Below are 26,662 nucleotides of genomic sequence, written 5' to 3' on the forward strand. Positions count from 1 at the left end.
TTTTCTTTGTTTTTGTATAGGTCAGTGGCATATTTTGTTTACTCGTAAAGTATTCTAATGCAAGCAAGCTTTTTAGAGAATGTAATGAATTTATTTGTTTGTTTAGGAGCAATGGATGAGCTTCATAGCCTGGACCCAAGAAGACAAGAATTGTTAGAGGCAAGATTTACTGGAGTAGTAAGTGGCAGCACTGGGAGTACTGGAAGTTGCAGTGTTGGAGCTAAAGTAAGTACTGAGAACAGTTATCCAGATCTACCATTTTTGAAACATCATTTTATATTTTCTCTCGTTTATATTGCCTGTGCTCTTTACTGATAAAGGACTGGAATGGAAGAGAGTCTCAGGAAACTTATTATTAGTCACTTATTCTGGTTTGAGATAGGTTTGTTTGTCATGAACCATTCAGATGTTTAATCATTCTTGAAAATACCAAAGAATAGGATTATACCAACTCTTTTGTGGTTTTATTCTAGTATTCGTGTGATCGGCAATGAAAGTTTTTCCCAATATTTAAGTGGAGCTATTCCTTCTATAGATAGCCAGCTACTTAACTTCTGTTTGAAACAGACACACAGATCTCTGTTCTCAAGATTAAACTTGTTTGAAGATTGTTTTATCTATATTAGCAAAATCCAGTTACTTCAGCTTTTTGAGACACATCAGTGTTATGTATTTTGATTGTATTTCTGCAATCCATCCTTTAATGTCAAAACCAAGATGCAACACTTCAGGGAAAAATATTACCAAATACCAATATAACCAAATATTGCACTTAAAATTTAGTTATTTTTAACATTTTTACAATTTTTAAGCTAATTTCACCCATTGCTAAAATATTTGGGTATTCTGATTCCAAAGTGTATGTAATGCTCTTATATTTTAAAATTTCTGTGCAAGCTTTATTAGCACTTTCCACTTAGTATTTGATATTTTTATTACCAGTCTGTATTACACAGCAAGATACTACCTGATAGCAGCAGTTGATGAAAGAAATCAGATTGAATTGATGCAGTGTGACTGATGCACTGCTGTTTTCTCTTCTTATTTAATTGTATTCAAAGTGTGCCTACAAAAGATGTATATTTTACCCTTGTGATTAAAATTAGATTGAGGGAAAAGTCAGTAATTCTGGTTCATTTTTGCTGTTTTCCTCCTTTGGATCCTTTAGTATTACTTACTCCCTAATTTATTAACTCATGATAATTGCTCAAGTAATTACTTAAAATATAGATGACTTTTTGTCCTTTTTAATGACTAGATCTCCCTTCTTTTGAGTTCATTTAATTTCTAGTATATTTATAAACTCTTCCATTATGTTTTGATACAGCTTTGTTGGTCCCTTGTATTGCCAGTCTTTCTTCCTCAGAATCTGTATACCACTGTGTTTAATGCATTTTATTTGAAATTAATTATCAAGTTCATTGGGGTTCTCATTCTTTAAACTTAACTCTCTGTTAGTTGCTTCTCATCAATCCAATAAATCTCTCCAGGACTTTTTTTGTTGCTTGTTATTAATCTCACTTCATTTTTACCCAAATTACATTCCACTTTCTGAGACTGTTCATCCAAATTAGCCAGGAAAAGAAAAAATAATAAATAAAAATAAAAAACCCAACAAAACAAAAAAAGCCAGCTAATTTCCTTTTTCTCTCTACTATGTGAAACACAAATTTCTTGTCTTTGGCACAGTCCTTGAACTATTTGAAAAGATAGTTGAATCACATCCAGTTGTTTTGCAAATGGATCGCTAGATCAAGTTTTTTAATTCTACTAAATGCTTTGATAGTTGCTTGCAGAAGATACTACTATGATTGTAGTCTTTCGATGGACACAAATCCTCACCTTCTGGATTTTGTTCTTAACTTTGGCTAGAAATACTCTACAAATGATCTGCAACGTACCTTGCAATATATGTTCTTTTTTTGCTTACAGGAATATGGAGTAGAATACCAGTATCAACTGCAATTTATCCCACCATTAGTGAAATGGCAATTCTGTCAGTTTTGCTTGTATTTCTTTTATACGTTGAACTCATTTCTGACCAGTCAATGTATGTGGGCTGTTTGGAAATTTTATTTTATTTTATTTTATTTTATTTTATTTTATTTTATTTTATTTTATTTTATTTTATTTTCATTATGTTCTGTAGTCTTATTGATAGACATTATGAGAAGCTTATCTGGTTTTTATTTGAAAAATGATACAAGCTTTTTGATCTGACATGCAGAGGTAACTGGGAGATGGAGATGTACTTTGAAGGCAAAAATGAGAACACCTCCTCTTCGCATACATATGTGATTCTGCACATCAAATTCGCATTTTCATAACCTAGCATGACAGTGCAGAGACTGCAGAAGATAAATGCATGCAGGTTATTTTTGGAAAACACGCTAGAACTTTATTCATCTAGTAATTAAATGGAGATTGAGTCTTGTTTATTGAGATTATTATTTGGAAGGCCTATCTGCTGAACTGTTCTTCAGCTGTGGAGGAGGTAAATTCCAGAATCTTCAAGCTTTTTCAATAAGCAGTAGTCAGTATATGACTGTAGGTTACTGAGATTATTGTCCTGACTCTGATGATCACCTGTTGACGAATCACAAAGCATATCTAGGCATTTGTAAACTAGGGACTATTTTGGGGGCAAACATACATGGAAGTTTTGTGGGTTTAATTGCATTTCTTTAGCAATCTTAGTTCAGTTGCAATCAATATATTCCGGATGTCACAGGTCTGTATTACAAGCTCATGCGGTGCAGGAATTGAATGTTTTAAAGCAAGTATATGCCTTAAGTAGTTGCTTTACTTCAGTGTATTCATTCTGCCTTCCTGTATTTGCCTTAAGTACTTAAGTAGTTGATTTATTTCAGAGTGTTTGTTCTGCCTTGCTATTGGAGAAGAGAATAATCCAGCAGTATAACCATTTTCTTTTAATTAAAAACACAAAAAACACAAAAAACCTCATGTTAGCATTTCTTGTGTGAATGGAGCAGACTCTTTCAATAAAATGTTCTTGCTGCCATTCTCTGTTCAAAAGATCTCTGAAAAAATCAGCTGTAGAACATTTCTATAGAAATATTGTAATTTGAAACTAATTTTTTTTCCCCCTCTCCAGTAGTCTAAATCTGTTGTACCGGGGATGTGATTTGTTGTAAGAATATACAGTAATGTTGTCAATAAGTTGTTCTTCTGTTGAATGAATTTTAAAAATAACTGCAATAGCCTGTTGTCTGACTTAGAGAAAATTAGAGCCTCTTTCCTTTTGAAAATGGTTCAGTCTCTAACACTTTGAGCAATATAGGATGTATAAGCCCGTTCGGTGGATTCACTTTATAGGGTTCTTCCTTGGATGTTTTGCTATTCCCAAATACGATTTTGAACGTTCCAAGGTTTTACTTGTCTCAAAAGAAATTAAGATACAGAATTGGCTGCATTACATCAAAACAGATAGCCATTGAATTTCTTATCCCCACTGCAAATCACTGGGACTCTGTAGTTCATCTGTTTTTCCATTCGGGCTTTTTTTGATCGCTGTTACTGGTTACCGATGTGATAGTAATGCCATGATATCTCTATGCAATACTTAACAACAATGAAGTACTTACTTAACAAGTCTGTTTGTAATACATAACTTTTGTATTTGTCTTGCTAGGCCTCAACAAATAATGAAAGTTCGAACCACAGTTTTGGAAGCTTGGGATCTTTAAGTGATAAAGAATCAGAGGTAAGTATGCTAGGCGGATTATGGAAAGCAGCAGCATTACTTGATGTTGAGAGAAAAACTGCTGTATTATAAACAGATACCAAAAGAAGTTCTTTATTTGGTATGTAATTTTTTGTTTTGTATTTCATTTTTGTTTTCACAATGTACCTCAGCAAATACAGCTATAAGAATTGTAGTCTTTTTTTTTCTCTCTGTTGGATGTGTCAAGAAAAGGGCAGCATAATTGAATAACAGTTTGAAGAGATGCTTTACAAAGTAAACCTGGATCTTCAAAATAACTTGAAACCAAGCATTGCAAACAATAAATTTTAACTGGCAATTTGAACTTAATATCCAGACCTGTGTTTCAACTTCTTTTTAAGCTTATATGTTATTACTATTTTATGAAATGCGTAATTGCTGCAGTACGTAATTTGAGTATGTATTAGCTGCTTTTAGTTAAGCTAAATTGGCTACCTCAGAGTGTGAATAGGTGCTTCTGATAGGCTTCCAGTATTTTGGCTGTCCTCCACCATCCCTTGTTAAAGTGGATTACTCCTCCTTGTTTTGGTTACAAATACATTCTTTTAATTACAACTAGTATTTTCTATTCTCTGTGGATAATGAATTATTTAAAGGAGAAAAGCTTTGTCTGTGGCTTGATTTGTCCGGTTTGATTAGCTACTTAAATGTTTTGCTCTGCTTGCTTGTAGCTGTTCAGTTGCTTCAGTTCCCATTAATACAAAACCCTCATTATAAATGTAATTTCAGAAGTAACTAAAGGTTTGATCTAATTGGAATTTATAATGCGCTGCAGAGGAAAACAGCGTTGCTGTATTTGTTTGCTGTAGCTGTAAAGCTTTGGAGGGGATAGGATTTAGAGAAAAGCACTTATGCAAAACTATCAACTCATTCATTGTGCAAATGAAAAACATTAACAGCTAAAAAAGCATACTGGAGGTTTAAGTGTTGAGACAAAACAAAACACATTTTATTACTTTTTTTTTTCCCTACAAAAATTACTTCCTGAGTTCTAGTATTAACAGTTCTACAGTAATGGTAGAAAATGTTTAAGTACACATAAAGTATAGAGAAATATTTATCCAAGTATCATTAAAAGGAGATTAATTGGTTGAGAGTTGGTACATACAGATGTTTATTTCATTGAAGAGCATGTTAAAATCCAAGAATTAAAACTATGAATATGAGGAGAAGGCTCAGAGGAACCTCATTAAAATTGAAGAGTAAACTAGGATCAAGGCTGTGATGTACAGAGCTCTGCTGATATGCCAGGCTGTAGGTGACTTTAACACAGCTTCGAAAGTTAACTTGGATGACTTCAGAACTGTTTCATCTTGCTTATGAAATAACATGATTTTAGTCTAAATCTTGGCTGTAGGTAAAACCTTCTGAAGCGTCCCAAAGCAGCTTCAGTCTTTACTAGGAGGGTACTCCTCAGCCCCATTAGTCTTCAGCTTATTTAAAGTCCTATGGTTCCATTCATTAGAAAGGAATTTGGAGAACATTTCCTAGCAACTAAATACTGTACACTGCCATGTGAATATTGTTCTTAGAAAAGGTGTGACTTTGTTGGGTAACATCATTAGTGTTTTCAGCTTGGAAAGTTAAATCAGATACTGGAAGAAATTAGAACAATTTGATGAAACAGACGTTTATTTTTCGATTATTTTAGTTATAGTTTTAAAAGTATAAACGTCTTTAAACGTCTTTGAATGGAATGCATGAGTCACTGCAGTTGGAAACTAATTTTCTTGGTTGAGAATTTTAAATGGTTAAGCATGAATTGGCTTGTAGACAAGCTTTGGGGAGTTTTTGGCTTGATAAGGTTGGTAGAACCAAATACATTAGAAGGATATCTGCAAAATTAAAAGTTAGAAAATAAGAACTAGGGTGAAAGTGATGGGCTCAGTTCAGTTATGAGGAGAGAGAGCTTAATGTTAACAATTTACCTGACAGTGATTGCAAATTATAAAAACAGTATTTCTAAGCTACATGCTCTGCTTATAGAATCATGTAGTTTTTAGGTAACCTCATTTTCAGGAGTCTATGTTGTTCAGTCAGCTTGTGTACAGTAGGATTGTAAAGCATACACACTGTGGTTGGAAGAGTTAATTAAAAATAACATTTAATAAATATATGTAGTTTTAACTTCATTTGTAGCCTGTTAGTAAAACAGTTAAGAGTTGTAACTGTTGTAAACAGTATGTAGTGTAAATACATGTAATATAAATATGTAATACAAACTAAGGAAGTTTGAGCTTTCTTGTCTTGGCTTTCCCCTTGTAGGCCGATAATTTTCTATAGATCACAAGTAACCTCTTTGCCAAAATGAATATTCTTAGATTTTTGTAGAAAAATTATATTTGAAGGTATCCACATGAAGATTTTGGGACTGAAATGTGTTAAAAATTATTTTGGTGATCAGTTGAAGCTTCAATTATCATTACATTTTCTGTATCAAAAAAAGAATCCTTTGAGCACAAACTGACAAACTTGGTCAAATGATTAACATATTGATATCTTAAAATAGTGAAGCATCTTCTCACCTATGTCATATTTAGTCCAAGATACTAGGGACCACTCATTTGACTGTGCAGTAGGCTTCATCAAATTGCTTCCATTATTTCTCTCGTAACTGGCATGAGGCTCCTTGCAGACTAAGTGCACAGTAGCAGCATGTTTGCCTTGAACCAAAGCAGCTTGTACAGTGTAACTTATACCAGAGTGATTGTCTGTTTTGAATGCTCTGTTCAGAGGAGAACAAATAAAACTTAAAGGTGCTTCTTATCAAAACCCTTTCTTGTTATAAATGTTGCACTCTCTGATTGTCATTTCTGGGCAGTGATTTATAATATTCCTGAAAAAAGAAATTGAATGAGTCCATGCTTTTTCACTTACCATTAATATTTTTACTTGACTATATTTGGGGTACAGGTACAAAGACACTGAGGGTGGAGTGGGTAGGTGTTCACATTTTGAGGTTTAAAAAATTTAAAAATCTAAAAAAAATCTTAAAAAATCTAGAAATAGATAAATTACCTTAGCTTAGAGATGACTTCTGTACTTAGAAAATAAAGAACATCATTGTCATCTTACTGTAGCACTAGAATTCTGTACATATTTTATGGCAGTGTATAGTAAGCTCGATCAAAAGTTAGATTATTTTGTTAATGATAAAAGAGAGTCGTAAAATACCCACAGATATAACCTGAAGATTTCTTGAGTGAAATACAGCCTGGGTCAAATAAATTTGGATGTTCATAAACATTTAAGAACTATGTCTTAATTCCTTCAGTATCTACTCTGGTTCATATTAGTTTGATTGACCAAGAGTCATATTATCTACTTCAACAAAGATCTGAAATAACAGCATTCCTGTTGATTTGTGAAGTTATATTTTATGAATGAAAATTACAGCTTACTTCATAATACTGTTGCTATGAGAGAAGTAAATAGAGCTGTTGTTGGATCACATTCTTTCTGTTCTTCGTAGACTCCAGAGAAGAAACAGTCAGAACCTTCCAGAGGACGAAAAAGAAAAGCAGACACTCAGAGTGAAAGCAGCCAAGGTAAATTGTAAATTAATTATATGGTTATTATGTACATTTGATTAAATGATGATGCACAGATTTTTGACTGCTAGGCTTAAGAATTCTTTTAATGCTACTTCAAATGTATCTATCGGTCAAAGGGACAGACAAGTAAAGCCTGGGCTGTGTTGGTACTTGACCATAAGAGTTGTGCATTGCTCTCTGCATAACTTGCAGCAGCAGTGGCATTCTGAGTACTGTTTAAAAACTAGCAGCACTTTTGTGGTTTGTATTTATTTTCAGCGGGTAAGAGGAAAAGTGGCTTTAATATTATATTAATATATATATACTGGTTATAATATGTGATTGCTTGTTTTACAGTTATACTTAAAAATAATTAAATTTTGTGCTTTCTTACTGTGGATATAGTGTAGCGCTCTAGAGGTGTGGGACACTTGAGAAGAGACAGACTTCCAATGTTTACAAATGTTTACAAAGCCTGTTTATTCATGTTTCTCTCTTTAATGTGACTTTCTGAGAGAGGAAATAGAAATTTCAAAGCAAAAATTCATCAAAAGGGAAGAGAAACTGGTTTTGCTGACATCTTCTTTAGATTCTTTTTGTTTCTAAGCTAAGAAATGCCACTTCAGATGCTGTCAGTGAGCTCCATATCCAGAGGTCTTTGTGATACAACATAATATTGAAATTTTATATGGTTTTACTAGAATAGGTTTCTTTGTGTTACTTCAGAGACCTGGCTTGTTCAGAGAGCTTGAATGAAGTTTCCTATTTCCATTGGTCTAGTAGCTTGTCCTTTCTACTACAAGAAGGAATTGCAGTTAGAGAAAATACAGATAATTAAGAACTTTTTGGCTTACCCAACATGATTATAATGTCTAATAATTAATGTTTTACTGTCAGTAGCAGTAAAAATGAATAGTCTGCACTACAGCATTCTTAAAGAACAGGTGTAGAGAACTACAGCATATTGCAGTTGTACAGTTGAAGCGCAGGAAATACTGCTATTGAAAAATGAGGAACAAGGGATCCAGCTGTTGTATACAACATATCTAGCATTTTATCTACCATAACATGCAAAATCATCCAGAAAGGTTGGACCAAAATATTTTTAGGACATGGAGCTAATTAATTAGAAAGTGGGATCAAATCAGTGCAAATCTACTTCTAACTGACTGTGCCAAAATAAGTTGATGTAGTCAGTCCATCAGTGCAGAGTTATGTAACATGACATAGAATAGAATTTCTGTTTAAAAGAAAAACCTTTCTAGTTTATCTGGATAAAAGCTGTTTTAATTTGATAAAGTGAGATGTGGGAATCAAGCACAAAGAAGGCAAATCTAACAGACTCGCATGGTATGTAAAGACCTGGCTGGAGGGCAGCAGTAGTGATGTACACAAATGGGGTAAGTAGTGAAGGAATTAGCTGTGTGCACTTGTGGGTCTTTCGGATATCTAAATATTTCTTTCCAAAGTGTTTAGTACACAGAGGACTGTTACTTTTTTTTTTTCTTCATGGTGATTATTGGTGTCAAAATACTATGCAGCAACTCCTATATAGAGTCATGCTTAACTAGAAAGAGTTCTTGAGAATTGAAGCAATAGGAAAGCTATATGATATATTGATGCAGGCTTTGCTGCAAAGGGCAGAGAGATTTGTGGTTATAATCTCCTAACTTATTACAAAAATTTATTCCTGTGAAGAGTTTATGAAGTTTTGAGCAGTGGTCCTATTTCAAGGTGTCTCCTGAAAGGTAGTTTGTCTTAAAGCTGAATAGAATATTTATGCCACTAGATAAGGCATTGGTGAGATTTTTGGAATGCAGCATATGGATTGGGTCACTCATGTCAAAGAAGAATGCATTCAAGTTGGTGCTCCTGTCTTGTTACTGGTTAAGATAAAAAAGAAATTCGGTTATCGTGTTCTACTCTATTTATCTCCCCTAGTGGATGCTGCAACTTGAAATCTAATTATTACTCACACTGGGAGGAATGGGAATGCAAATTATCTTCCACACCCACAATATTAACTGGTATTTAGAGAAGTCCTTGGGCTGAGCATCTGGGCAAAATAACTCACCTGGAGCGTATAATATTCATAGGTTAATTTGGTATTTCGGATGTGAGTGAACTTGGAGATAATGCTTAAAAAAAGGGAGACACTGCTAAAGATTTCATCTATAGGATGAAGGATGAGCTTCCTGTTATCTAGAATAGGTCTTTCTTACTGTTAAGCCTGTACTAAATCTGATTTAGAAGTATGGGTTGATTCCTGATTTCCGAATGAAAGGAACAAGCAGTTTTCTTTGTTGTAACCAATTCCTTAAAGTATCTAACGTTCGGAGATCGTATATTATCATGCCAAAGAAAACCAACTAACAAGTGTTAAGATTTTGCAATAATTATTTTATAGGTAAAAATGTAACACATCTAAAAGTGGTCTATTTAATCTATTATAATGTATTTGTTTCAGGAAAGAGTATCGGGGGACGTGGCCACAAGATTAGTGACTATTTTGAGGTAAGGTTTTTGTCTTTAAATTTACTTTTTTTTTTTTTTTTTCCGGCAAGCAGCTTTGGGTGGTATTTGTGAACTCATCAGTTGTCAAATTCTGGAGTGACAACATAGCCGTGCTTTGTTCTTAGAAGGCTACTCTTCTTCCAGTTGTATATGAAAATACTAATTATAATAAAGTATAGCCTTCCCTCATATGATATACTTCCTTTTTTTTTAAAATGTAAATTTAAATGTTAAACCTCTAAGAGGAGATACAGTTTCTTGGTGCAGCCTGAGCTAAAAGACAGAAAACAGTTTCTTCTGCACTTTTCTTTAGGTGACCCAAGGATTCAGTAATCCAAGTAATGCAATCTAGATTACGTATTCATTGTACAGATGAACTGTGTCATTCAGTGTTTGTGTAATATATTTTAATTAAAGAGATCGTATCTTCTCTTCAGTACCAAGGTGGAAACGGCTCTAGTCCAGTTCGAGGTGTACCTCCTGCAATCCGATCTCCTCAGAATTCACATTCCGCCCCTTCTTCTGTAAGTCTGTGAACTTCATGACCGCTGGAGATAGTTTCGTTCTCTGAAAGTAGCGTGGCTAAAGAGTATCTGTATACAAGGGGTGTTTTTTCAAAGGAATGAATGGTAGGATGGAATTCATTTTTAAACAGCACGGGGAAAAAAAAGATCAACCTGAACGTTAAAACTGAAGTTTTCCAGAAATAAATTTGTATCATTATTGTATTGGGATTTTTTATAAAATGATTTTTGAACACAAAGTAATGTGAAATGACCTATAAATGTTAAAATGTTCTTTTGGTATTAATTCCTAAGCTTTGCACAAATTAAGTAGGTATTTTATTACATTCGGGGAAGACGAACCTGTGACATAGGACTTGAAAGCTAAGCTTTTGATAAATCATAGGGTTTTAAATAATAACTTGCCTGTTATTGTTTTTGTTAATCGCAAATTCATTTTTTTCCCCTCATGCTCATTTTTGTGTTAGGTACACACATGTGATTCTTAATGGCTACACAGATTCCATCAATTGCAGAAATGACTTTCAACCATATTGCTAACTGTATGGAGGGTTATAAAGGTTGTGGAAGTTGGCTTGAATATACTGTCTCATAGAATTGTTAAGGTTGGAAATGATCTCTGAGTCCAACCATCCTGAAATCCAACCATCAGTGTATTAGCATGGGCATAGGCCCATTAAAGCACCACAATGTCCACTAAAACATCATCCTTTGGATGAAGCCCAGTCTGGAGAACCTTGGTCCCATAATGGGGTACCAACGCTCCTCTGTCCCAAATTAACCCAGCTGAGCCCTCTTCATTTGCTGCTTGGGTTTTTCTTAGGAGAAAATCAAGCCTTTCACAAGTCAGCTAAGCCCTTTCTGGCCCTCACACAAGGGCTTAAATGAAATTTATGGACTGCAATGCCTAACACACAAATTAGTGTTTCTGGGAAGTTTCAGTAACAGAATTTGTGTTCTGATCAGCACTGGCTTCCCCTTTCAAGTTATCCCAAGGGAAATAAACTCTCCAAAAATAACTCACATTATTTTTTGAGTTGCAAAATCTTAGCATCAGAAAAATAAGACTTTATAAGACAGGCATTGCCTTGTGTCAGTCTTGTATTGTCTTAAATCTTTCCATCTGTTTCCCAGGAGTGACAGTCCTAGTTTTCTCAGAGAATATATTGCATCCTTTCTAGAGTACAGGTGATGTGTAACAGCATAGCAATAATTCTCAATGCAGTGTACCATATAGTACCTTGTGTAATAAGGACACCGTGTTTCTATGTTCTGTATCATTTTCCTACCAAGAATTGTAAACAAAGTTTTGTTCATAATTGAATATTATAGTTACATCTAAAATCCTTTGTTTTCATGTATTCCAGGTTCGACAGAATAGTCCTTCTCCTACTTCATTAGCTTTTGGGGACCACCCTACCACGCAACCAAAGCAGTTATCTTTTAAAATTACTCAGGTAAGTGCTTTTCACAATATAAATTCAAACAATAGGAAGATTAGTAGGTATGTTATTTCTTGGCTTTTCAACTATTAAACTCTTACAGGATTTCAGAAGCTTTGCTTTATAGTCTTCAAAAGAATTTTTGTTTTTAAGTTCAGCAGCTTGTAATTGCAGCCTCTTGAATTAATTTTGTGTTTTGCACTCTGCTTCCAGTTGTGTGCTTTGTGAGCAGTTAGACAATGTGCTTGGTATGTTTCTACAAAAGATTTTAACAGTTGTGTGAACTTAGAATGAGAAACTTCTCTTTTGGGTAATACTTGAGATTGCAGCTGCTGTTGTCATGTAACTGCATAAACAAAACAGAGGAAAAAAGTGAGATGATAGTCAAAATGCAGTACAGTTCCTGTCATGACATTAAAAGCCAATAGCACATGTTTCATCATCTCTGCCATTTCTAATGCATCTTGTTCTGACTTTCACAAGTTAGTTAAAACAAGACTACCGTGGCTGTTGAGAGAATACACAGGATTTAAAGTAATTGTGTAGTTCACTGAGAAAGTATTAATTTCCATGGAAAATACAACAGATACAGAGAGAACAATAACACTAGTTGGTAGAATTCTCAGCTACCAAACACTGTCAGCATAGTCAGCACCATTGGCTCTGCATTTTTGTCAACCATGAACAAGAGTCTGCATGTCAAACTCATCAAAATCTGCCTGGCAGTCTAGGACATGGCTTGTCTTTCACATCATTGTCACAACTGATGAAATGTACCAGCCATCGCTTCACTGTGCTCTCATCCACTGTTTGGTCTCCATAAATGTTCAGGAAGTGTCAGTGAATGTCAACAGGTGTGATTTCTTTTTTTTTTTTTTTCTGCATGTTGAAATTCAGTGATGCATTTTTACTTCATATGCAGTTCTGTGTCTAATGCCACTTTTGCCTGAGTGCCCTTCTGCTGCATTCTGTCGTGTGGCAACAAAATGTAACAGACTATTGCTGGGAAGGTTCAACCTCTACTCTGTACAGCCAATACCTGCCTCTGATGTCATGGACCAACATAATAAAATGGGAGGCATTACTTTTGGAGCCGCCCCCAGACTTGCCATCCATGTTCTTGCCCTGCTTTATATGCCTATTTGTGAACAAGAACTTTTCAATGAGTGATGAAGTCTTCTCACACTGTTAGTGTGTGTTTGTTCCAGCTGTTTCCAGCTCTTCCTAGTGAAGGGAAAAAGCAGTTTTGAATATGAATCTTCCATATCTCAATCAAAATACATGAAAGTAATGACAGAAATAATGCTGTTATTGTTAAAGAAAAGTATTAAATTCTTTAAAATGTTCTTTTCAGACTGATCTCACAATGCTGAAATTAGCTGCACTAGAAAGTAATAAAAATCAAGACTTGGAAAAGAAAGAAGGTCGTATAGATGACTTACTCAGGGTAAGTGTTAGATCTAAAAAGCACTCCATTCACAAGTCATAGTTAAGTGTGTTCATATGTGTGCGGGTATAAATCCATTATACCATACATAATAAAATTGTCCTGGAGGCTTTGGCTTTGTGGGTACCTGATTCAGCACATGTCCAGCAGTATGAGGTAGAAAGCTAACCTTTAAAAAAACAAATTCATTAAACTGAATGATGTGTTTTTCTGAGTTGATAAACATAACTCCAATATAGGAAACTTGGTATGCTCAGGTAACTGGAATTTTTCACAATAAAAGTCCATAGTGTGGAAGTTTGGTTTTGTATGAAAACCATTCGAATTTTGCATTTTTTTTTTTGGCAATCAAACACAAAGGATACAGAGGTAAATTAGCAACAGTTTAGCTCTGGAGGACTGGAAAAAATGACCAGTATGGTGTTTTTATATGTAGAAAATATACAAGCTGAATACTGTCTAATACAGAATGCAACTTGGTGTAAAGGAAGTAGTGTTCTTGAATGCATTTTATTTCAAGTATATTCCTGTTTTTAAAACAGAAAAACATCTTTCACAGTTCCATCCTAATCTATAGGGATGATATAAGCATTTTCTTACAGTGTATGTGTATTTACTTATGTTACCTGCTTCAGGTGTGTGAAAGATGCGTGTGTTGAAGGTAGATAAGTTTATTTTCACTGGCATCTGATTTAAAAAACAAACAAACAAAAAAAGTGTTTCAATATTTCTTTTAATACTTTTTGTATTTATTAGGCTAACTGTGATCTTAGAAGACAAATAGATGAACAACAAAAGCTACTTGAAAAATATAAGGAAAGGTTAAACAAATGTATTTCAATGAGCAAGAAGCTTCTAATTGAAAAGGTAAGTTTACTTCTAAAATATTTGTGTTAAAAACTTCAGTGATTTTTTTTTTTCCCCTGTCATGAGTAATTCAGATATAACACAGCATAAAACGTGAGGATTTAGGATATTACCAGTTCTATATAAGTTTCTAAGTGGATGGAAAAAAAAAAATCTGCACTTAATGCGTCGTGTAAAGGAACCAGATAATAATCTCTGTGAGACACTCAATTGGCTGAGGTAATTTTTAATATAGAATGATGAAATGCTATGTTGGTTCAGAATTAATGGAAACAAGAACATAAGTTTCACCTCATACTTCTTCGAAAGAAGTGTTTATTTCAAATTTAATGTCAGTTGTATTTAAACTTGCAGCATTCTTTTGTAAAAGACAAGGATACCTTATTTCCCTTCTTCATTAAAATAGCCTTGTTAGAAGAATAGCAAACAAAAATGAATAGAAAATCACCTCATTACAAATAAAGATATAAAAAAGTTCAAGGTAAAATGCCACATCTGTTCTATAACACGGTATGCTCCTGTCAGATACAAGGATGCAGACTGATCTGAGATTAGGAGGAATTCCCTCGAAGTTATTTCAGTCCTTTTAAACTTCCAGCATGAGGGGAATACAAGGAAAATATGCCTCAGATTTGTTCCATATGATGCTAGGTGAACAGCTTCAGACTGAGAATATCACATAGGAAATTTCTTTAGTATAATAATCTGTACAGACATAATCTTCATTATACACTTATGATGCTGATGGCTTTTCGATTCTGCTGTATTTACAAATGTTCTTTTAATTCTGAACATAAATGAACTTTGTAAGGAAACTGAGTCAAACTCACTTTTGTGCATAAATCAGCAGCACTGATTCTGACAAGCACAGATATTTGAGTTCTGCAGAAGTTAGAATAAAAGCAGTAAGGTAATAAAGGTTATTTCGGGTTTTTTATTTTAGTACTAACACTTTAGTATTACTTAAATATGAATATGTTTTGTTTTCTTAGAGCACACAAGAAAAGCTGGCAAGCAGAGAGAAGAGCATGCAAGACAGATTACGCCTGGGGCATTTTACAACAGTTCGTCATGGTGCTTCATTTACTGAACAGTGGACAGATGGCTTTGCATTTCAGAATCTTGTAAAGTTAGTCAATGCAATGTTCTTAAATTCTCACTTAGTTCCCTCTAGTGGATTTTTTTTCTTTATTTCTGAGATGCTAAGTTTGGAGCAGCTTTTCATACGTTGTATGTTGCTTTACCTTTTGAAGACAGAGGCTACAGCACAAGACTCCTTTAATCAACTGAGGGAACATTGAGGCTGAATGTTCTTGAAAAATGATTTGGTTTTACTTGATTTTAACCATCCTTTCAGACATATGTGAATATACTAAATGAGTAGCTTTTGATTATTCAGATCAGCCTGTAGAAAGAGCTGTGAAATTATAAATCAGTTATATTTTCAAGCAGCTAACCAAGTATCAATGTTGATAATCAGGACAGATAAAGTCTGCAACTCTCTCATTGGTCATGTCATATAGGTGCTCTCTGCACATCCATGTTTGTAGCAGCTTTTTAAGGCACCCATCTCCTCAGTGCCATGAAAGATGAGGAACAAATCTGGCACCTTCAGATAGTGTAGTCCAAAGGGATGAGAGAGAGTGGCCAGCTGGAAAAGAGCTGCTGCAGTGGGTGTTTCAGCACTCTGCAGAAATGGGGCCAACATAGTGCAGCATGGGAGACAATCAGGGATGTTGGTAAAGTAATTATGCAGTGCATCTTTAAGATGTACTTTGTTAATGAGTCTGAATCAGTCTGTGATGTTATATAGGTGACTTACCAAAACGTTGGTTTCTGAAGGGAATTGTGTTGTCTTAACATTTTATGTGATTGCCTAGGATGTTAAGATTGTCTAAAAAAATCTATGTGTGTGTGTTGTAATTGTTTGCCCTGCAGCCAAACTGATGATTTACTTGAGAGTGGTCAGATCAAATTGTCCGTTTGGCCTATAAAAATCTGATATTTCCTTAGTGCTTTCCTTAAATTTCTTTTGATGGTATAAAACGTGTCCATCAGCTCAGATATATATTATTTCTTCCACTACAGAAATAATGCTCAGCACTTTGGAAAGATGGGGGGGAGGGGGGGGGGGGGGGGGGGGGGGGGGGGGGGGGGGGGGCGGAGGCGGGGAAATGGAAAAAGAAACATAGAAAAAAAGAAGTGTTTTTTTTTTTTTTCCCCACCTTACTAGAAGACATCCGGCAATCGTTGTCTTTCATAAGCAATATTTTCATATGTACAGTAAATTTGTTTAAAAAAATCTAAACTTATTGCTTAATCTGCTTAAAAGGTAGTTATTTTAAAATGCAAAATGATTAAACTTTAATAATACTTTTTTGGGGTTTTACAGGCAGCAAGAATGGGTGAATCAACAAAGGGAAGACATTGAAAGGCAAAGAAAGCTCCTGGCCAAGCGAAAGCCACCAACTACGAATAATTCTCAGGCACCATCTGCCAATTCTGAACCCAAGCAGAGGAAAAATAAAGCTGTGAATGGGGCAGAAAACGATCCCTTTGTTAGACCCAATTTGCCACAGCTGTAAGTTTAACATTTCAATCAGTCTTTTACATAAATTCTCTGATATTGTCTATGTGAGTTCCATTCAAATAACAGCATAAAAAGACACTCAGTATATTCAGTAGCTATGTTCTCACTGAGGACTTGCTGATGTTAAGGAAATTTGCACCACTGCCTATGAAGATCCTGTACAGTTGCCCAGGTTATTTTGGGTAGTCACCAGAGAAAGGTCTGTACTGTCATTGTGCAGTGTTCTTTCTGTTTTCATAATCTAGAGTTCTTATTCTGGTTTCTTATTCTTGTAATGTTACTGATTTCTGTTCAACTATTATTCATCATCTTTGGCTTGGGAACCTCTTCAGTTAATTTTTTTTTGTTGTTGTTGTTTTTTGTTTAACAGTTGTTATCTGGCAAGAAGAGTGTTAGTATTTGGTGATGTGTATTTTTAAAAAAAAGAAAGGAAAAAATCTTTTTTTTTGCTGTTATGAATGCAGATCCCAAGAGTAGCCATTAGGAGATACTGGTCCCATTTCACATACTGGCACTTGAAATTTTTCATCATTTACACATCAAATTAAAGGCTGTCAACAAATTCTCAGTTTTTCCAGTGACATTGTTTTCTTGTGGACAGAAATGGTATAATCCAGGGCACAGACAAATGTGTTCTTGACATTTAATTGAGCAGTTTAAGAAGTTGCTGCTTGCATATGTTAGTTACTGCCCTTGTTGCTGAGAGACTGTAGCTGATGGTCTGTCTGTTCCTAGTTTTAAGTGAAAAGTAAGTAAGTGGGTTTAAAAAGACTAGCAAGTTGATACTTTTTCTTTGCAGAAGTAGGCTGGGTTTGTTGCACGTTGTCAGATATCACCTCTCACTTGTGTGGGTAGTTTATCCACTGGGAGAAGGGAACTTGTAAATTCCTTTATTTATGTCTATGAAATTATTTGTTTGGGGCATCAGTTCAAAGAGAGGTGCATATGTTTAACATAGCGTGTCATTCCTAAAGACTGCATTGTGAAATTGCTTGGCTGTGACACAAATATCATGAAAATACAGTAGTAAGGCTGACAGTGTAAGCAAGTCTTGATTAGTGTTACTTGTGTCCTTTGGCAGAGCTCAAGAACGATCACTCAAATCGATTCTTTAGCAACACTTAGTGCCTACGCTGCTTCTCAGAGCGTAACTAATACTTCTGAATAGCAATAGATTACTGTCATATTAAAAGTACCTTTTTTGTTTCAATGTAATACTTCTTATTAGTAACATCGAAGGAATGAAAAAAATCTGAAAAGTTAGTGAACTTTTAATTCACCAGCATGGTGTATTTGCAAACGTATAACCATTGCTGTCTTTTGCAATCTCCTCTTTTAATGGGAGTGTCTATATTTCATAGTAAAAGAAGACAAAGCCTTTTTTTCAGTTGATACTAAGAATTAATAGAACAGTATTTTCAGAGCATTTGAATCCATGTAACTCTAGTCAGTTCTTAGCCTGTGATCAATAATAAGGAAGAGAAAGATCTTCATTTTGAATGTTAACCATGTCATTAAGAGAGGTTAGTATTTCTGTAGTTGGTGGGCTGGTGTTAACGCTACAGACTCTACTTGGGAGATATTTCCTGCTATAGAGGCTACCATTAAGTTTCCACATTAACAGCAAAAGTTCGTGTAGTATTTTTTGCTTTTTGGGAGCTGAACATTTTTAAAATTTCAGATCTGCCAGCCAATTCTATTTTAGAATCCTTCCATACATATTCCTGTATGTTTATTTAACAGTCCATAGCTTTGCATTAACTGTGAAATAGAAATAAACATAAATAATGACATTGTGGCAGTAGGAAGTTTGTATTTCCAGTTTATTTTCTTTATTTAGGGAATTCTGTTCTGCTTTTTCTGCTTTTCATTGGCGCAGATAGATTTTTGAATGGATTTTGAAAACCCAGCAAGTACTGCTGTTTAATGCTGTTTGTTAGTATACCTGACGGGTGCATTTGGCCCTGTCTTCTTTCACGTTAAATTTCCATAATCATGTTGTTAATTTAGGAGTCGATCAAAATAAACACTCTGGGACAAAAAAAAAAAAAACAACAACAAAACAGAAGATAGGGTCTAGTTATTAAGTAGATGAAGGCAAATTCCTGGTAAGAGACTTGTGTATATTTTCTGATGTTATGCAGTTTCATATAATTTCCAATTTACAACAAAAACAAAAACAAACAAACAAACAAACAAAAACAACAAACAAAAAAAAAAAACCCAATCAGTTCTTCATTTAATTTAGCCTAACCAGTGTGTTAAATGGCACAAGAAAATACCTACTGGTAACAGAATTGCCAGGAGAACAATCAGAATTGCTGCCCTTTTGTGTGTAGTAAACTGTTACCAAGCAGAAACTACTATCGCTTAATTTGATCATATTATCATCTAGATGTAGGATTTCTTGTCTTTATGGCAAGCTTATTAATGTTGTTTAAACCTCTTTGAAGGTTTCCAGTATGTCCTGATATTACAGAATCATTAAGCTGTGTCATGCTCTTAAGCCTTCGCTTGAAGGGCATTAAAAATGTTTATATTTGGGATTTGTTGCAATGTTATACAGGAGTGCTGTGTGTTGACTCCACTTCTTAGTGCTGTTTTGCATACCTCGGTGAAACAATTACTAACTGTGCTCTTCCATTTTTGTGTAAATTTGTCATCTGCTGTATGTTATCCCCTCCTATTACATTGTGCTTATCAGCGTTCCTGTGTTACGTCAAAAGTAATGATCTTAGTTAGTACAGTCAAATGGAAGATGTTCTGTTTATATTAGGCTAGGGAAAATGCAGAGCTGCCAAGATTAATGAACTATAACAGTAGTAAATCAACACAACATACATGAAAGTGATTAGGCAAATCTTTTTTAAGCAAATCAACAGCTTGCTGCTGGTTATTAGCAACAAGTGTCTCCACGTTGCTAACATTATTTGCTTAAAAAAGATATCTCTAGTTCTGCTACTGGCAAGAGGAAATGATCTATAGCTTTGTGAAACAATCAGTGTTATTAAAACTATTTCTGAAAACAGTGGTTAACTGTTTATAAATCAATTTAAGGTGTTGCCTGGGGAATTCTAAGAGCATTGCTTTGGTTTAGCAGGACATGTTCTCTGATATTAATTTAAAAGCAAAGTCTTGGCACTGAAGTTATCAATACATAAGTGGCTCTCTGTCATTGCTCAGTGAGTGGAAGGTGATTTTGGTGTTCAGGCTCATCCTGCATGTGTTTTAAACACTGTCCTGATTTTCCAGTATGAATTCAGTTGTTCTTTTTTTTTTTTGTCCCCAACCAAAACTAAAAAGTAGTTTTAGTTACGAGAGATCCCTTTTGTCTGAATGAAATAGTTTTATTAATCTTAGGTAAAAGTGTATTGAAATGTATTTGAAGAAGAAACGGTTATTTAAAATAGAGTCAACTTTCATAGCCCTGGGAAAAAGTGTTCCAAAAGTTCATTTCAGATTCTTGGTGACTTTAGAGAGCTTTGAAAGTGTTTTTGTTTGTTTGTTTGTTTTAAACAGACCTTTATTTCTGGAGGCAAAACTTGATGTAATTTAGGTGGTTCCCATACACCTTCAGGTATATTGGTTGTATTTAACACTCAGTTGATGATTTCTCTCCTTTCCCAATTGCTCCATCAGTCTGCATGCATCCTCATCCCTGTACATAATTTGAAATAGGAGAGCAGAGAGAGCTGGCAGAGTTTGTTAATGTAGCTGAACAAATGCATCGTTTAGAGAGAGCATTCTGTTCTGCATGGAACAAACAAAAATATTTTCAGAAACTTTCAGATTGAAGTGCCAACAATGTGTCTGGGCTTTACAGGATGAGTGACAACAACTCTTTTCCTGAGGCTGTCTTTTTCTAAGGCAGACATGGAAACAATGGAAGAAATGGGACATGGTGAAAAGACCTCAGGGGAAGCTTGAATTGGTCAGCGGTTGCTGCCCATCTTTGTAGAAATTCTAGGAACTTGAATAAGTTTGATTCCCCCCCCCCCAGAAAAAAAAACACTACACAAATTGTAACCAAGTGCTTCTATTGGATGTGCGAATTGCTATCCTGGGGCATGGCAGCATTCTGCCGTGTGTGTGTATCCCTGATGATTTTTCATCTGGGAAACAGTGGGAAAAGAGATTGTTGTTTATGTGCCAGGTTTAATTGTCTAAACAACCAAGGAGCATGTGGCCATTAGGATTGTTTTTGTCTTGTGAGTGGCTACTAGTAGGTATGTTTATAACAGATGAAGGCTTTGTTGTAGCTTGTGAGGAAGAAATGCAGAGGTTGGTGAAGTCTACCTATGCATACTGTGTCAGAGTCTTAGAAATTCAGCTATAAACTTTGTTAAACTATTGAGAGGCTCTAAATTGTGACACCAGACTTTTCAGGCTAGGAAGGCTGTCTGCTTTCTTATAGCGACAAATAAATATGGCATACGAAGGCTCTAAATGTCACAGATGTCTAAATATGCATGCACAGAATATATGCAGTACTTTTTTGGAATTTCAGGAATTTATTGCATGTGTATGATGTTAATTTGGTTGCAGACTGTTAACACACAGCATTTATCACATGGTAGTTTTGAGTGGAAGAGGTCATAGTCAGGACCAGAATGTTACCATATTCATTCACACAGCCTGCCCCCAGCTACACTTTTTCCCCAGTGCTCCTCCTGTCAAGCAGAAGCTCAACTTTCCAACTGCAGTGCTGTTAGTGGATGGTGGCAACCTGTCTCCAACCACCATCCCTCCCATTTGCTCCTTGGTCTTTCTTCCTCCACATCTGATGAGACCTGCATTGGTCTCGGGTGACAGAAGAGCAGCTTCTTCTGCAGGAAGTTATGGTGACTTGTAGGTAGGTGACTTGTGCTTTCAGAAGTGGGCATCCAGTGATGACTGTAGGTGGGGAGGTGGTGGAAGCACTCTATAGGCTGGATGTTTTTGGCCTTTGCAATGGGATGGCAATCTGTAGCCATAAAACAGGCAGTATGCACATTGTCCTTTGTTTACTATTTGTTACATACCGTTTCAAGAGCATTAATATAAAATGTATTAACAAATTAAGAAAATACAGCAGCACTTCACTTATGTGCTTTTTAAATAATTGTTTCTGAATATAAGTGGGGAAAAAAAAAGTTGCTTTTTAGAACTAAGCTAACAAAATCCAAAGCAACTACATCTGCTTACAGTTCAGAATTTTATATGCTTTCTTCTGAAACACAGTGGTCAGTAACAACGGATTTAAATTGTTGTTAATCATGCTGTGTCTCTAATAGAATTAGATTTGTAAGGAAATAGAAGCATGAAAATGATGATTTATTGGGATATAATGTGGACATATGGAAAGAGTGACTTTAAATTGTAATGTTTTCAATACAACCTCAAATTTGTGCTCTGCACTGAAGAGAGCTATTTAAGTACTTCTTGGAAGACAATACTTATTAGAGCCATCTAAGCCCTTTGTTGTAACTGGGTAGATAGCTGAAATTTAATTAAAATTAAAGAAGACCATATATGGTTCTATTATTACGACACTATGGTCTTAATATCCTGTATTATGTTAGATTTTCAGAGCATCTATGGTTTTAGGGTTTTTAGTGTTCAAAGAAAATTCTGGGATATCTTGTGTTGTAGACAATATTTTCAGCATGTTTTACTTGTGATTCAGCTTTGCTAATCCACCTAAAGATACTTCTGCTTGAAAAGTTTACATAGTCTGCATTTCTGGAAATAGATACACAAACCTGCAATTCATACTGGAGAATAGAACCTGGAAGGAAATAATACTTAACCTTATTCGTGCTGATTTTCTGTGCATTTTTTGAGTGCTTAATCCTGGTTAGAGTGGTTAGCTGTTCAGGAAGAAATACTAAAAAAACCATCAGAGGTGCTGCTGTGAGTTGTCAAATATGGCCTTAGTGCTGTCTTTGATGGATCTTTCATTAGAGGAGGACTTAGAGCACTGTTTTACGTTTCTTGCTGTTGTTCAGGAAATGCAATGCCAGTGTTCTTAGCGTATTGAGATATCCCATTTCACATTTGCCTTAATGACTCTCCTTCCTTCCCAGAGGAGGTTCTGTCAGGAAAAGAATGTAAAAGCTTAGTGCCAAAATGTGTCTCTAAGGGAACCTTCTCTTTCTTGAAGAGAGGTGGATTTTCCTCCTTCAGAATGTTTGTGTGGATTTCTGATGGCTGCTGTTCATTATGGTAGGAAAAAGAATGTAGGATAAGTTTGTGTAATGCTTCCTTCTACCATTGACAGGGATATGGTCGTGAGTGTTGTTTGGGTTTGTTTTTTTGTTTCCACTTGGAGTGTTTTCTGTTATATTGTATAACTTCCCTTCCCAGGACTGTTAATAATCGAACCCAGTAAATTATGGACTTCTTAAAAAGATATTGTGCTCTTAGCTTTGCATAATGCAAATAACAGATCTAAGCAAGACAGTAAAATGTGTATGCCATCCAGCATTTGTTTTTTCACCACTTCAGTGTGTTTTTAGTGTTTTTTGTGGAAACAGTATGTTTTTCTTTTTTCCCCATTCGTCATATATGTTTGGTTTCTTCCCAGGGAAGCATGTTTTTACCCTGAGATTACAAAAGTGAAAGCTCAAATGGCTCAAAAAGGCATGCTCGATATTGTGATTTTAAGTGATTAACAAAAGATAATACATGTATGGTAGCATTTAAATAAGGGTACTAAATGAGATTATTTTTTTTTTAACAGTTTGACCCTAGCAGAGTATCACGAACAGGAAGAAATCTTCAAACTTCGGTTAGGACATCTCAAGAAGGTATGTATATGCTCCATTCTTGCAACATTTTTGGGCTGTGTCCCAAACAGTCAAAACTATCACTGCCAAAACAAGGAGTGGGTTTACTTACCATAGACATAGAAAGTAAAAGGGAGCAATAACAAATCCTCGTAATAGTGGTGTAAGTCTTGCTCTAGAGCTGAGAAAGTGGAGTCAAACTTGATGTGATTTCTTGCACTGATATTGGACCTTTAAAAAATGTCCAGTGTATGGGATGTTGCTGTTCTGAATGAATACTATGTTTTGATAATCTGTCATATCCATTTCAGCTGTGTACTGTCTATAGCAAGAGAGAGAAAATATTTCCTAGCAATCTGGTCTCTTAAACTGTGTGTGCTTTATTCCAGTTTTTGACTTATGAAAAAATCTTGAAGCTAGCCAGGCTCTTTGAGAACACTGGTCCTGTTTTTGAAGAATATGCCTAGAAAATACTTGAACCTATAGTAGGAAATCTGAATAGAAACTTGCTGGCTCTGTGAGGTAGACTCTGCCCACTTAGTTCATGGCAGTAGAAATAGCAGCAGTTTCATTTGAAGTTGTGTTACGAAATTATGCAGGTTGTGTTATTTATTTTTTTTATATCTATTGGAAGTTGTGAGTGATGTATGAAGGAAGCTTTTAAAACTTTTTTACTATCAAGTTTTGGTTTACACCTTGAGCATCATTACTGAGGTTCTCTGTGCAAGAACAAACTTGACTAAATGTCAGAAGGGAAAAAAATATTATTTCTTAGTAAATTATGCTTGAATATACATGAAAGTAATAATAAGCATACATTCTTGCATCTTAATTCCTACATGTGATGTAGACTTTGTTGGTAACTGAGAAAAATAATTTTTTTACCTTTTATATTACTGTATTTCCCCCCTAGTGCATCATTGCTGACTACATTTATTATTCTTTCCTTCTGCATATGCTTTTTTGCTGTCTGTTCCTTTACACTATCCAGATGCTTTCCTGGTGCTCTTTTTTTTTTTTTGATGCCCTGTACATTCTGCCACTGCTAGTTTTCTTTTTCCTTCTGCTCCCCAGGAAATTCTTTTCCGACTAGCTGCTTTAGTCCTGGAGAGAGGCTCTTGTTTTCTCACTTCCTTTTATATAGCAGCGACCTAAGGCAGCTAAGCTGATTCATTCTTGCTTAAAGGTATTCACAGTCTGAGTGTCCTAAATAACAGCTGGAAACAATGCAACCAGCCAGTTCTCTTTGGACTAACATTGTCCTATGAACCACATTTTTAGAACTACTGAATTGAATAATATATGAATAAAAAAGTCCAAAAGAGGCATAACTGATGTGTTGGGTTTTTTGTCAGCCTTTAGGAAGAACATAGATGACAGTGTGTGTATAAGTGTGTGGCCTTTTTGAGGAAGAAAGAAGGACTTTAGAATTCTTCATTGAGGAACATTGAGTTATGAGGAACTGCATATAGTTTCAGAGTATTTAATGGAGATGTACAAGTATTAATCTAAATATGAAAAAGTTTCAAATTTTGTAAACAGAAAAAAAACAACAATGCAAATGAACCAGATAACATTGCATGTTGTTAAAAACAAATGATGTATCATTTGATCTGGATTCCTAAACTTGTTTGATAGTTTTCTAGATTATATAAATACAGATGTGTCAGAGTGGGGTTTTGTGGTGTACAGTATTCTGAAACAGTGACTTCAAAGCATTTTTCTCTCCCCTGTGGTGATGTCAACCTCCACCCCTTGTACCGTGACTTGTTGCCTATAACAGCACCACTAGATTGTGCAGTTACGGTATCAACTGAATCAGAAAACTGGTCTTTTATCAAAAAAACAAATGTGCATATATTAGGAGGACTTGCTCTTTTTTTTGTTTTGTTTTTTTCCTTTTAAAGAAAAGGTTGATCAGTTTTCAAGTCTGGTTCACCATGTAGCTGTACAAACAGCTTGTGCCAAAATAACACGAAGATATGGGGCACTACTGGAGGGGAAAAAAACCCACACACAAAAGAAACCCAAAAAACAAAAAAACACGTATCAGATGCCAGGCTTTCTTTCTCCTTTTCAGCTTGAATAATTTTGTAATTATTAGATTTCTTGTATGGACTAATTTTGGCTTTCAAGTTTTAGAGGTGCTTATTCTGAAATAGATGCAGCTCTTTTGACAGAGTCTTTCAATGAACCTACCACGTGGATATTTGTGCTGGTTTCATAAATTAGGTTCTATGCATTCTTTTCCTTTTTTTGTTGAGATTCTGAATAGATAACTACTTAAATGTTCTCTTATATGCCGAATAAAGATGACATAGTTCTAAGTGCCAAGATTAGTTTGAGAATATCCTCTTAACTAACATAGAATTTTTGAAATTGCATTTGAGGTTTTAGGTAGTACACATTCTATGCTTGTAAGTTTAGTAAGATAGAAATGGATAAACATTTTGAAATGAGCTTTGTTTTGGTGTCTTATATCAGTGCTTTAAGAGCAGTTTTGCTATAATGATTTTTTACATTTTTTCTTTATCCTTCAACCTCTAATATTTCAGACCTCTTCCTAATCTTCCAGTTTGTACAAAATCTGTAACTGTGCATACCTCAGTTTTTTTCTTCGTTGTACATCAATTTTAGTCTGCTTCCCAGATAATTTCTCTCCTTGGCTGAGGTACAAAACCCAGCTGCTTCTCATTTTGAATAGCATCCCTACAGTGCAGAACAACACTGTGAACATGCCGTTACCTGCCGATTCATGGACAGAAGTTCCTTGAAACATACTTTTTGCCTTATCTCTGAGTTTTTCAGGCTTTAGAAGAAAAGCAGTGCTTTCTTCTAGTTCAGTATGGTTTTGTAATGTAATGTTCCTCCATCATCACTAGTATTGATGCAGGGGTAAAAATATCCTTTTCAAGTGAGGAGCAAATGAGCTTTTATACTTGATTCTTTTCATTTGCAGGAGGAAGCTGAAATACAAGCAGAACTTGAACGTTTGGAAAGAGTTAGGAATCTTCACATCAGAGAACTGAAAAGAATAAATAATGAAGATAATTCACAGTAAGATTTTCTGTCTTGATTTTGCATGTCTACTTCTAAAATAATGCTCTAAAATCAAATTTTGATTGTAGGGTATAAGCAGGTTCATGGTTTTTTCTTTGGTTCCTTGTTTGTTTGTGTATATTTTAAAAAATAGCTTATTTAAGTTTTACCAAACAAGTAGTAATTTTCTTAAA

At 35.0% G+C, this 26,662-nt stretch overlaps 1 protein-coding gene across 3 annotated transcripts in view; it reads left to right on the forward strand.

The window, feature by feature from the left end:
* The window catches only part of TLK1 (tousled like kinase 1), an 83,187-nt gene that overhangs the window by 45,072 nt on the left and 11,453 nt on the right, over positions 1 to 26,662 (forward strand). For all 3 annotated transcript variants that reach the window (XM_032445830.1, XM_015868504.2, XM_015868505.2), the window contains exons 2-13: positions 107 to 225; positions 3,653 to 3,724; positions 7,218 to 7,293; positions 9,746 to 9,792; positions 10,230 to 10,316; positions 11,684 to 11,773; positions 13,113 to 13,205; positions 13,962 to 14,072; positions 15,065 to 15,201; positions 16,465 to 16,653; positions 23,384 to 23,450; positions 26,389 to 26,486. In XM_032445830.1, the coding sequence (XP_032301721.1) occupies positions 112 to 225; positions 3,653 to 3,724; positions 7,218 to 7,293; positions 9,746 to 9,792; positions 10,230 to 10,316; positions 11,684 to 11,773; positions 13,113 to 13,205; positions 13,962 to 14,072; positions 15,065 to 15,201; positions 16,465 to 16,653; positions 23,384 to 23,450; positions 26,389 to 26,486 (1,181 nt within the window). In that variant the 5' untranslated portion in view covers positions 107 to 111. The remainder of the gene's footprint in view (positions 1 to 106; positions 226 to 3,652; positions 3,725 to 7,217; positions 7,294 to 9,745; positions 9,793 to 10,229; positions 10,317 to 11,683; positions 11,774 to 13,112; positions 13,206 to 13,961; positions 14,073 to 15,064; positions 15,202 to 16,464; positions 16,654 to 23,383; positions 23,451 to 26,388; positions 26,487 to 26,662) is intronic.

This window comes from Coturnix japonica, chromosome 7 (genome assembly GCF_001577835.2).
Source record: "Coturnix japonica isolate 7356 chromosome 7, Coturnix japonica 2.1, whole genome shotgun sequence".
Classification (NCBI taxonomy): domain Eukaryota; kingdom Metazoa; phylum Chordata; class Aves; order Galliformes; family Phasianidae; genus Coturnix; species Coturnix japonica.